General features: G+C 42.1%; 1 protein-coding gene across 3 annotated transcripts in view; it reads left to right on the top strand.

Annotated features, from left to right (window-relative positions):
• The window catches only part of DTD1 (D-aminoacyl-tRNA deacylase 1), a 144,228-nt gene that overhangs the window by 21,281 nt on the left and 110,203 nt on the right, over positions 1–12,744 (top strand). For all 3 annotated transcript variants that reach the window (XM_039874400.1, XM_039874399.1, XM_039874398.1), the window contains exon 4: positions 2,688–2,794. In XM_039874400.1, the coding sequence (XP_039730334.1) occupies positions 2,688–2,794 (107 nt within the window). The remainder of the gene's footprint in view (positions 1–2,687; positions 2,795–12,744) is intronic.

Here is a 12,744-nt window from a genome sequence, read left to right as displayed (position 1 = left end):
CTAGCTTAATTTTGCCTATAAAAATGGTGAACAGCTTGGTGCTTTTAATTCCGTTTTCAACACTACTGTCTGTACTCTGAAGAAAGCAACAGTTGGTCTGCCCATTTCGCTAAGGCCCTTTATGAGGTTAAGGGTCACTGGCAGGAGTACTGCCAGGTGGGGAAGAATCAGAGGTGGAAACTGTATGGTTGTGGTGATGAGAGCAGAAGCCCAGGGAGGTCATCTCATGCTGTGGAAGGTCTGGTGTTGAGGGACCCCAGGACTTGAGAGCAGAGCCACTCCAGGCTCCAGGCTGGTCTGCCCTAGGCTGGTATATCCTTTCACTGCTTTTCTCTTCCTTGGCCTTTCTTAGAGGGTCATTCACATTATAAAGGATGTTCCATGTGCAATAAAGGCTTCTTGCCCAGGGGAGTTTGAGGAGCACCAGAGCAAAGAAACTAAATAGGTTTCTCTGCTTAAGGATGTCTTAAGAGCCTGTTACATGCTGCTGTGCGTTGTGATTGTGGAAGGAAGATTCAAACAAGTGTGGTTTTCAGAAGTACATGACTGTGGCATTCTTTATTTAAGGAATACCCAGCAGGACACAGTTTGGGAAGTGTTGCTCTGCTTTTGTGGAGTCTCTTGAACATGACTTTTCATAATAATAAGGGCAAACGCTGATTTTGCACATATCATATGTTAGCCATTGTCCCAAGCACTTCCGTGCGTGGTCTCATTGAATTTTCACCATGACTTAGGCCCTCTTAGTATCGTGATGCAAATGAGAAAATTAATCATTGGGAGGTTAAGAAAATTGCCTAAGGCCTCAGAACTAGTTAAGGGCTGGGCCTCTTCTCTCTTCCATCCTGAGTCCCAGTTGCCCTTCAAGTCTTTGACCCTGTGTATATGGATAAGAGAAGACTTTCTGATTCTCTCCCCATTCTCCAAGGTAGAGACTCTGACCCTTCTCTGGCTTCAGGGTCAGAATGCCTCACGGGCTTACAGTGCTGCATCATATGCCCGTCGTTTCCCACGCTTGACCACAGGGTTCGTAAGTACCAGGCTGTCTGCACTGTCCCTTTGAACTGGGTCTTTGGTCTCTAGCACTGTGCCTGGCACAGTTGTTGTGAGTGAAAAGCAGTGAGTGATTTTCAGATGTGGACTGGATCTCATAATCTCATCGATGGTTCTTGGTTTCTGAGGATTCATACTAATTTTACTCTGTGGATCCAAGTCTTTTTTTAATTTTGGATTTATCAGAGGTGGTGTGCAAGTAACCTTCTCTACTTGTCAAAATCACTGTTTCCTTGTGTCAAGAGTCATGTGTGTCGTTAGCAGTGTTTAGACCCAGCTTAACAGAGGTGGTTGGATGGTTGGAGTTGATGTTCTGATTATTCCATGGCATCATCTCTCAAAGCATATTCTTGGCTTTCTTTACAAATGTAATTTAGCCTTCACGGATTGATCAGACTCAATTGAGTGGGTTTGGGTGTTAAAGTTGTTAAAACAGAATAGAACACACAGAGGTGCTCTTTGCTGGGGCAGCCAGTGGCCAGCTGGACAGTGGATTTCCAGGGAGCAGGATGATTCTGCTGCTTCACTGAGGTGAGGAGGGAATGTGGGGCAGGCAGAGATGAGTGGCCCCCAGCTGCAGGCCCTGAGCCCTGGGCTGACCCTCTTGTGAGGAGTGAGGTGTCTCCTCAGTTCTCTGCCCTGCAGTGCTTTCTGTAGGCTGACTGGCCTTTTGACCCCACAGTGAGGGAGCAGGACCTCCTTCCTACTTTACAGTATATGAGACTGTGGGCCAGTTACAGGGCAGTTGATGAGGTTATTCTGGGGGAGCCTCCTAGGTATTATTTTCCTTTATATTTAAGTTGTTTAAAAATTTTAATTATGAAGCATACAGAAAATAGATACCCTGTGTACTCACTGCCCAGTTGGTCACATTTACTTTAGGTCTCTCTCTCTCTCAAATTCCATCATTTCATGCCTTCTCTTTGATATGAATGTTGCTACTGTCCTGTGTTTGCATTCGTCTTTCCTGCCCATGTATTCAGGATACATACACACACACACACACACACACAGATTTATATATTCGTAAGTAATGTAACTTGTTTGAGGTGTTTAAAAATATATAAGTGATATAATGATGTGTCCTTGTTACAAGTTACTTTTTAAAAATCACAGTATGTTTTTGAGATTTGCCATATTAATGGATGTGGCTGCCATATAGTATTCTACTGAGGACTTAGAATTTATGCATTCATTCCTCTGCTGAGGGATGATGTCCACTTTTTTCTTTTATAAACACTGCTAGAATGAATATCTTTGATTGTTTCCTATTGTATGGGTTTCTAGAGTAGACCCCCCAAAGTGGAATTCCAAGGTTGTAGGGTTTGTTCAACTCACTTTACTGGATACAGCACCAAAATGCCCTCCCATGTGGCAACATTGGTTTACTTTCCTGCCATTTTATAGTCCTCTTAACCCACATTTCCCCCCACTCTTGGTGTTACCAGATCTTTTAATTCTTGTTAAGTCTGTAGGGTGTGCGGCAACATCTCTGCTATTTAATGTTATAATTCCCTCACTACTGGTGGAGTGGGCCAGCTCTGCTCTCCAGGTTTCTGATTACATGATCAAGGTGTGCTTTTTAGGTATTCTAGGGTCTCCATCTCTTGTAACTGTTTGAATTGCTCTTTCAGATGGCAAGTTTGGTGCCTACATGCAAGTCCACATTCAGAACGATGGGCCAGTGACCATAGAACTGGAATCCTCTGCTCCTGGCGCTACTACCTCTGACCCAAAGCAGGTAAGCGTGGAGTTGGGGTGCCTGTAACACCTTTTGGCTTTGATTTAGTCTCTGGAGCAGTTCTCAATCTGAGGTAGACAAAATAGTTCGTTGCAGTAACTAAGTATTTATTTTAATATGTCCTTTCTCAAGAATGCATGTATTTACATTCTGTCTTCTTAGTGCTGTGTCAGGCAGGGACAGTTCTCCCTTGCTTCCTCTTGACTTGGGATTCCAGAGAAAATGCCATTTGCAGAGCCTAGTCCTTCCTGTGCCTGGCAGGGTGCTTTTGTGCCCACCCGCCACTTGGTGGCAGCAGAGTAGTGGCACAACTCCACTTGGTCCTGGACTGGCTGGTTCACCCATTCTGAATAGTTACCTGGAGTGGGTTTTATCCCAGGTGTAAGTAGATGGGTCACCTGAGGTTCTTTGTAAAACCTTATTTTTCTAAAGCAATATCTGACCTGGATTTGCTGCGAACTCTGTAAGCTTTCAGAAAAAAATGAATCAAAATAGAGAAAGGAAATCTGTGATTGTCCTTGTAACCAGTGTGGTTCTCATAAATGTTTAACATTTTTAAGGGCTTTAATTAATGCACCCACTTTATAGCCTTTGAGACACGTGGAAGGAGCGGCAAAGAAGTGAGAACTGAAGGGACATTCCTGTTCTTCCCTCCCTTACCCCGTCCTTCCTCCCTTGCTAGGATGCTGTGAAATGGAATGATGCAATAGGTGCGAGGAAGCATTATATGAACTTACAGCTGTATGACCAATTCAGAGTCATAATTTTAACAGGAAACATAACCTTTCTTTTTTGTTACTGATCCTTTGGCTTGATAGAGAAGCAGGAACATGTCTGACGCGGTAGTGCTAGACTTCAAAGGTGATAATTGAGGTTCTAGAATTACTAATAACATTAAAGAAATCACAAGTAAAAGATCCACATGAAAATTCAAACTTTTTATATTAAAATAATTTGAGACTTACGGAAAAGTTGAAAAAACAGAGTTCCCAGATACTCTTTATCCAGAAACTTTACTGTCTTTCATAATCATAGTACAATGATCAAAACATTGATATTGATACAATGCTGTTAACTACAAATCTTACTTAGATTTCAATAGTTTTTTTTTTCCTAATGTCTTTTTTCTGTTTCATGATAATCACGTTGTATCTAATTAGACTTTTTCAATCTGTGCTGGTTCCTCTGTCTTTCTTTTTCTTTTATGACCTTCAGACTTTTCAAGTATATTTGTTTGCTGTTTTGTAGCATGTTCCTCAGTTTGGATTTCCTGTGATTATATTGAGCTTATGCATTTTGACAGGAATAGCAAATAGCACCAGAGTGATCTTGTGCTATTTTCAGTGCATCATATGAGAAGGTATGTGATGCTGAGTTCTCTTATTACGGACAGTGGTAACCTTCATCACCTGGTTAAGGTGGAGCCTACCAGATTTCTCCACCATGCATGAAATTTCAGCCTCTTTCGCCCTGTCCGCCCTCTTGCTTATCAGAGCAGATTGACTCTCCTTTTTTCTGCTTCACAGAGAAAGAGACCATTGGATGGCACTGACCCTGCTTCTCTATCCCCTCTTTCAACTGTGGTAGCAGAGCTGCCATTCCTGGTGCTGAGGCCACCACCTCCCCCGGGGCCAGGACCAGCTGCGTAATTTGTGAGACCTAGTACAAAATGAAAATGAGGGGCTCCTTGTTCAAAAATCTTTAGAATTTCAAGATGGTGACAGCAGAGCATTAAATCAAGGGTGGAGCTCCCCTTCTACCTTCTGAGCGGCCTCCACTAAGCCCTTCATCTTCTTGTCAAGTCCATCTTTCTCTTTCACTCATCCATCTTATTCCCGCTGGTTTTTCAACATTCCTAAGGATCTCCTATTGAGAAATGCCTCCATTTTCTCCCTGCCTCCTCAGTGCACTACTCTACTCTGCAGAGACTCTCATCAAGATCCCCAGTGACCTTCTCATTGCTTTATTTCATGACTGTGGCCCGAAGGCCCACCTGAGTTGATCTTGCCACAATTGCCCTTGGACACTGTCTTGAACCTTGTTTTCCAGGACACAGTTTTCTCCAGGTTTTCCTCTTGCCTTTGGCAACTCTCTCTGGTTTTATTTATTTATTATTCTGTAGTTTTGATTTATTATTCTACTTTAACTGTATTTAAAGAAAAATTTTAGCAAAACTTTTTTTATTTCAAATATTTTTCTAGAAGTGGTAGGGTACTACATCATATCTTTAGGATCTTCAACCTTCTTTCCTCTAGTACTTCTTCTTTTTTAAAACATAAAAACAAGTAGACATGCTTTTTTAATCTCTAATGAACCAAGATTAACTTTTTAGGATAAGAAAATCATTTATTTTAGTTACTTCCGAATCTTTTATGAGCTTTTTCTTCAAATGCATGAATTGCCCTCTGTCAGTTTCAATTGTTTGTACTAGTTAACTGACCCCAGAAGTCTCAGATCCTGGAAAACTACACAGATATCTGTCCTCTAACTGTCCAGTAGGTGGTAGTGAGTAGGCATAGAAGGGACCCTTATGTTGGTGGCTGTTGACTTTTGCCTGTGGCCTATCTCTGCCTTCCATTCTTAATGAGAAGGGTGTTCTCTATGGGCAAATAGCTGATTTGTTTGTTTTTGTGTCCGTAGAAACACAAGCCAAATTCTTTTTACCAATTGGTGAATTTGCATTTCCATCGACTGAGCTTTTAATTCTAAGTGTTTTATTTTCCCATTCACTACTGTAGTGGTGGAAACTACATAAATTACAGAGGAATGATTCTTTTGGAAAGTTTTTAAATGTATGTTCTTTAAACCATCCGAACAAATGAACAGTGTGTGTGTATGTGTGTGTGTAGATATTTATGCATCAAGTGTCTTTTTAGTGTACAAAGTATGCTAGGCACTGTGAGGAAGAGAAGGAAGTCTTGTGACACAGTCCTTCCTCCCAGAGATAGATTTAGGGCAACATAAACCTAGAAGGTTAATAACAATGAACAGTATATGACAATTTAGGATATGTCACAAGGCCATCATTTTGTGCTCTTCCTTAAAACCCTTCAATACTTTCCAAATGCATTTAGATTACACTCTAACTTCCCTCCTGTCATTTATCATGGTCCAAAGGCCCAGCCTTCTGTGGTTCTACGCGCTTCTCTACAGCCAGCTGTCCCTCAGTCCCTACCCTTTACCTACACTTGCCTCCTCTCAGTTCTGAGAACAGGTCGAGTGCTTTCCTTCCTCTGGGCTCTGGTCTCAATGTCAGTGTCTCCTCCTCAGAGGAGTTATTCTGAACCCCCCTGATCCCAAGCCCTAAGCCCTGCTGGCTATTCTGTCAGTTACTCTGTTGATTTATTTCACAGCGCTTAGCACCGTCTGTTATCAGTTTGTTTCCATGCTCCTCATCTGTCCACACCACTCCTAAATTCAAACATTCTGAGTCTCTCTCCTGCTGTGCCCACCCCGGGAAGTGAGCCTGTGTGTGTAGTTGGTTTTGGAATCATGTGTCATGGGCCTGTGAACTGTGCTGTCTGTGAATGTCCTAAGTTCTGAGAAGGCCAATGCCACTGCTGTTGCTGCTGAGCTGGACAGGCCTCCTAGGAGACTGGAGGTTTTAGGTGACCTTTAAGGGTGCAGAGGAGAGGAGGCATTCACAGTCGCTGTTTTCAAGCTTGTACTACAAATGGAGCAGATTCTTATTTGTAAGAGTCCCAGAGCTCTGTTTCTGGGTGATGCAGCTACCGCTGGTGAAGACAGGACTGGTAAAGGTAACTCGTTTGCCTGACTTAACCAAAGCCCTGCTTGGTTTTGGAACTGGCCACTGCTAATTCTGCATTTTTTCCCATGGCTGCACCGGCACCATGCCCAGGGCATTTATAGGTTGCTTTGTGAGTCCCATCATGTGCTCTAACAGTGAAAGCTGGAAGAAGAGATGACGTTTTTGCTCTGAAAGCGTACTTCCAAAGGGAATAGGGCGTGGAAGCAGGAGTAGAACCACCAGATAAAAGCTGTCCTCCCTTTTGCATTTTTGTGAAAGAACACAGATCTGGTAGGAACATCCTGATTATTACCTAGAAAAGATTGTTAGTATGAGTTCTTCTGTGAGTGTCTAGATAATTGGGAGATTTCAACACCCTAGTCAGTCATTCCTGATGGTAGAAACTTATTCTTGCTCTTGTTTTAGTCTTAAATTCCTTTCTCTTTGGGTGGAGGAATGTTTTTCTGGGTCTCATATGGATGGAGTTGCACATGTGTGGAAGCAGATGGGGATTTCCTGGTGAGGGAGGGGCATTTTGCAATCCAGGGCTCTTTCCTGGGTCCCGGGGCCCACCCAGTATATAGTGTTGCCATTAATAAATAAATCTCATTTATTTAGTGGAATTAAAAGCCTCACTAAGTTGAAATAGTGGAAGGAGCCGAAAAAAATGAACTTTCAAATAAACGTCTTTGAATTAGCTCATGTGGTTATTGACAAAATCACTGGGATAAGTTGACTGATGAAAAATGGTGCCAGGGCTTTTAATTTTATGCTTCTCTGAATATCACCATTACTTATAATTTTCTCTGTACACTTGTCTTATCAGCAGGCATCCATTTCTATGCCTGGAAACCTTGAAATGTCTAGATTGAGACATTTGTGGCTTCTGTAAAATTGAGGAGAAGTAAGTAGAGTATAGAGGGGGTGGGGAAAAGACCTCCGTTGGGTTTCATTTATTTGTACTTCCAGTGGCAGGGGCAGCCTTTTCAGTAACATGTGCTGTGGAATCCAGAAGGTGAAATGGAGGACAAACTAGGTAGCGGCCCCATGGCTAGTGCACAAAGATGAACTCTCAATTCCTGCACATTTCAGTTTGAGGAACAAATCTAATGAGAAGTATCCTGAATATAAGGAAGAATTATGTTATGTCCATAGGTTGCATTTCCTCATAGAAGAACATTTATTTAATGTACGTATTCTCTCTAATTTTTTAAATTTCATTTTTTTAAATATCATTTTTAAAATTTCATTTTTTTTAAGCTTGAACTCCAGATGCTAGTTCTCCGATTTCTTTTGGTTTCAACTCAGTTTTGCATGGCTTGAGCCAGGCTCATGTTGTTGACTTGCTACAAGAATGTGTTTCTGAGTCTGGTTGCCAGAATAGTACCTAGATCTTGGCATTTATTCCAGTCATTAGTTCATTTTGTCACATTTATTGAACAAACATTGACTGAGAGTTCTACCTTGTTTATACTGAAGTGTTACTAAAACAAAAGTGGAAACTTACCCAGAGTTTCTTCATTATAGAGTTTTTGTTGGTGCTCTTGTTCATCTTTATCACTGAATCATGGTGGGCATGCTGGTGACCTTGAGTTCTAGGACCTCACCTGCAGCACGGAGGGCTTCCCAACAGGGCAGGGCTTGCACCTGCCAGACCTCTTGGGCTATGGGAATCAACCCTGGTTTTCTTTCAGTGTGAACTTCCACTTCCTTGAGTTAGGAAACAGCACAGCCCTCTGAGGGAATTGGGTGTGCAGGCTGGGTGGACTCCCGACCTTCCTCAGCCCTGCCCTCTGCTCACTAGCAGTCAGACTCTCTACTGAGTCCTGCCAGTGTGGGGAGTGCCTGCTCAAGGCATGCTTATCTGGCAGACAGGAAGGATTGGGATCCTTGTAGATATTTCTAAGCAGGCTGGCTTCTTTCTAGTTGGGAATTGCCTTTATTTCAGCATTTTAATTTGTTTCCATATAGACAGTTATCCTAAGTTGGTACACCTTAGAATTAAAAAAGAAGCTTTATTGAGATAAATGGTTGTGTCTCTCTGCCTGGCAACCCACTGGTGGTTTGACCAATTGATTGACCTTTATTTTACCTTCTTAAATCCATAGCATCTATTATTGGAATGTAGCTGGTACATTAAAAACTATGATCTTCTCTACTGCCTTTGACCCATAAAACATTTCTAACATCCTGCTAGAGCAAAACAGATGTTTTGCTTTTAATAGCTCTGTCAGGGCACTAATGGGTTAGTGCATTTAAAATTTAAGGGCTTTATTTTTTGTTCCTGTGTATATATTTTGGGCAGATGCTTAGTTATTTTGATCTTCTAATCTCATTTGTGGATGTGTTAAAAAAACAAACTCTTTACCTTACTGACTTGACCTGCCAAAGATTAACTAGCAGCTTTTTTATTCCCAAAGGAGGGAGGTAAAGTTTATCCTTCTGTGAATTTATACATTGAGTACAGCAATAATTTAATTATACAGTCTCAAGATTTTAATTGGGGATTCCTAGTTTTTTAGCTAATTTATTTTGAGCTTTATAGCCTCAGGCAATTGCTGAAAAATGTTCGCCAGTTGGTGGTGTTTTGCAGGAAGCCTTGTTCAAACATTTGCATTACTAAGGGAAAGAGAAGAATGTTCTGGAAGTGATAGAAATAAAAAAATGAAGCTCTTCCTATAATTTTTTCAAAAGGACTGCCCAGTAGATAAGATGCTTTACTACACGGGTGTTTTGCTGACATACCTAGTTTGGGTGCAGTCTGACTGAAAGGGGCTTATGTTTTTTAATAAATTGATCTCTAAGAGAAAATAAGGATAGTTGAGTAGTGTGTTAATTACGTTAAGTGGTCTTTTAAGGGTTTACTAAGGGTTGCCCTGGGCTTATCCTCTAAGTTTTTTATGTATAATGCCTTTTGCTGTGAGGGTCTGAGATTTTCATCAGACTCTCAGGAGACCCCAAAGAAGGCAAGGTGCTGGTGGGCTGGGGGCTGCCGTGTGCAGGGATTCCTTGTTCTCTCTCCACCAGAGTCACTCAGGGCTGTGGTTGTGGTCCTCAAAGGGTTGTTGGAGGACCACTGGCTTCAAGACACTGAGGGTGCATATTAAAATATGTCTTGGCACTGCCCCCCATCACTCCCCACCCTTGGTTTTTTGAACCAGATTTCTTGGCATGTTTGCATGTGGAAGCCAGAAGAGGAGCTGATTTATGTTTTGAAGTAGTTCTTTATGAGCTCATCAAGTACACTAACATTTGAGAACTAATGGACCAGAGGAAATTGGACATTGCCATTTTTTACCAGCTCCAGGTGTTGGTCTCTTCTGGACCACCCTGCTCTCCCCTCCCCCTACCCGAGCTAAAATGTCTAAAAATACTTTACAACCTCTGTTACTGCAGCTGCCAGGAAGCAAGATGGTTGGGCTTGATTATTGAGGTCACATGTAAGTTTATTCTCATTCATCAATGCCCCTCAGTCCCTCAGCCCCCACCCCCCACCATACACACAACAATGATGAAGATATTCCCAGAGCATGCTGCCTTCCTGACACAATTACTGATGTGTCAGGGAAAAGCTAATAGAGCAACAGCAGCTCAATATATTAGTGACTGATGATGGGCTCCTCTGCTGACTGACACTGAGGTATGTGCTAGTGAAAAAACTTGTTTCTTAAGAGAGACGAACCCAACGAGTGGTTTGCCCAGTGGCTGGGTAGGATTGTAGCTGCATAGTCATTTAAGATTTTTAGTTGAAAAGCAATTTATAGTTCTCTTGGTTTTTGAGATATCAGACATGTAATGCCTCACTTATCAGTTGACTTACTGATGGCACTAGAATAAAAACCCAGGATGATCAACACCTAAGCTTTTGCTTGGAGAATTGCAATGTAATGAAATGTATAAATGTCAAGGCTTCATGTGCAGTTGGTTAATAATTTTCATTTAAAAACACACGTGGGACATTGTTAAGGGTTCATATTTTATGGTGTATTACTTGCTAAGTTCATGGTAAAAGCTTTTCACGTTGAGTTGTAGGACTAGTTTTTTCTCCTTTGTGTTTCTGTTCATCCACCTGAAACAAACTCCTTCCCTATCTTAACCTGTTGCCATCTTCCCATGTTTTTAAATCCATTTCAGACAGTGCTTCATTCATGACGCTTAACTCAGTGCCCATCCTTGGTGAGGTCTTTGAATCCTCACTGCATTGTGTGGCACTGATTTCATAGTAGTTAATGTACTTCATAGTAGCCCATGTTCATTTGTTCATTAATTTGTTTGCTTGTTCATTTATTCACCTATCCTTCCATCTGTGTATCCCTCTCTCTGTCCACTCACCTACCCACCACCAACTCATCTGTCCATCCAGCTGGTACTTATAAGGTGCCTGCTCTGTGCTGGGCTTTGCATGTAGATACAGCACCTAATCAAAGTTGTACCCTTATAGAGTTTACATTCTAATGGGAAACATACAAAAATAAGTATAATTTAAAACTGTAATAACATAAAGAAATCAAAACAGGGTGTAGAGAATGCTTTTGGGGTGGGGACTACCTTAGGTACAAGTGCTCGGGAAGGATACTGCGTTGAGGGGGAGCCAGCTGTGTGAACACTGGGGGAAGAATGTGCTAGACAAAGAGGTCAGCAAGTACAGAGTCCTGGGGCAGCTGGGGGAAGGAAGGCCAGTGTGATTGAAGCTTGAAGGGTGCCAGGGAGAGGGTAGGACACGAAGGTGGAACCAAATGCGGGCCCGATGGTGCGAGGCCTTATGGTCGGGGTGAGTAGTTTGGATTTTATTAGTAGTAAGCTAGAGAGTTACTGGAACCTGAGAGCATCCACATGTGTTTGTGGAGATGGCTGGGACTGGATTGTAGTGTAGGCTGGGGCCAGGGCGGTAGGGAGAAGAGTTAGGCACTCCTTCCACAGGCAGATGAGAAACGTGGAGAGAGTCTGGATGTACTCCGGACACTTTCAACCACTCTGGTGTTCTGCCTCCCACAAGAGGGCTTTTCTGTAAATGATTCATGTTTGAATGCCTTCATACTGTGCTTCGAGCATTAGGATATACTGTAAATTCTAACCTCCCACAGTTCATGACAAGGAAGACCCATTCCTGCCTCTGGTGCAGGATGGTGAAGGGATTCCGGGCATGAGTTTCGAGGATGAGGTCAGACATTTAGACATCAAGAGGTGTGATGCTCACCCCTGGTTCTGAGTGATCCTTGGGTACAGTCTGGACACAAAGCAAAAAACCAAAAAGAAAAAGCAAATTTCAGGGATTCAGGCCTCCTTCTTCAGGTCAACATGAAGCCAGATGATTTACTATTGCCTAGCTTTCCCCAAAATGCAAAAAAACACTTTCATATAAAAAGGTTTTAATTTTAAAAAACTCAAGAAAAAAACATTTATGTTAAATTTGATTTATAAATATCATTTTTACTTATATTGTCAGGGCAGTTTCTAAATCTAAGTCTTTGGAGCTTGTCAAAGGACAAAAAGGATTTATTTTTGGAAGAGTATATTTCCTGGTGCTCAGTGAACTTGGAAATTATGGGAACTGTCAGAAGGCCGGCAGCAGCTGTGAGGCAGAGCAGAAATTCAGGGCTGTAAGAGGTGGTTGTGGCTGGACGCCGGTGTGCCTCTGGCTGGTGGCAGGTCAAGGGTCTCACAATAGCCACCTTCTCCCTGCCGTGTTCCATCATCTTAGATATTTTTGGCAATATGAAATGCAGAAGAATAGCACTTCTATGAAGATTCTTCATATAAAATGTTTCCTTTGACTGCTTTCCATAAAATGTGAAGTCAATTTCATTTTCTAATTTTAATCATGAAAGTGAAGCCTGGAAGCCTCAATTTCTGTGTAATGGAAAGATCTGAGTCTGTGACCTTGTTTCCATTCCCCAGTCCTCCTGCTCAGTCGGGAACATAATGCCCACAGAACGTCTTCGGCAGTAGCTCTGCTCTGGAATCGCTGTGCTTTTGGACTGCAGAGGGAGGGCAAGGCTGTTATTAACTCTTGGTGTCATCGTTGGGTCATGGGACCTTGAGGGGATAAGTAAAACTTCTATAAAATTTCATTTCAAAATCCAGACTAGATCTGGCCTCATGTTCTGTGGATTCTTTTTTTTTTTCTTTTTCTTTTTTTCATTTCATGGTGTCCCTTTGCCCCTTTCATTTTCTCCTGGGAGGAGTCTCTTATTACTTTTTA

Source organism: Pteropus medius, unplaced genomic scaffold (assembly GCF_902729225.1).
Source record: "Pteropus medius unplaced genomic scaffold, Ma_sr-lr_union100, whole genome shotgun sequence".
Classification (NCBI taxonomy): domain Eukaryota; kingdom Metazoa; phylum Chordata; class Mammalia; order Chiroptera; family Pteropodidae; genus Pteropus; species Pteropus medius.
Note: the sequence above shows the minus strand (reverse complement) of the source record. Positions and strands in the feature narration are given on the sequence as shown.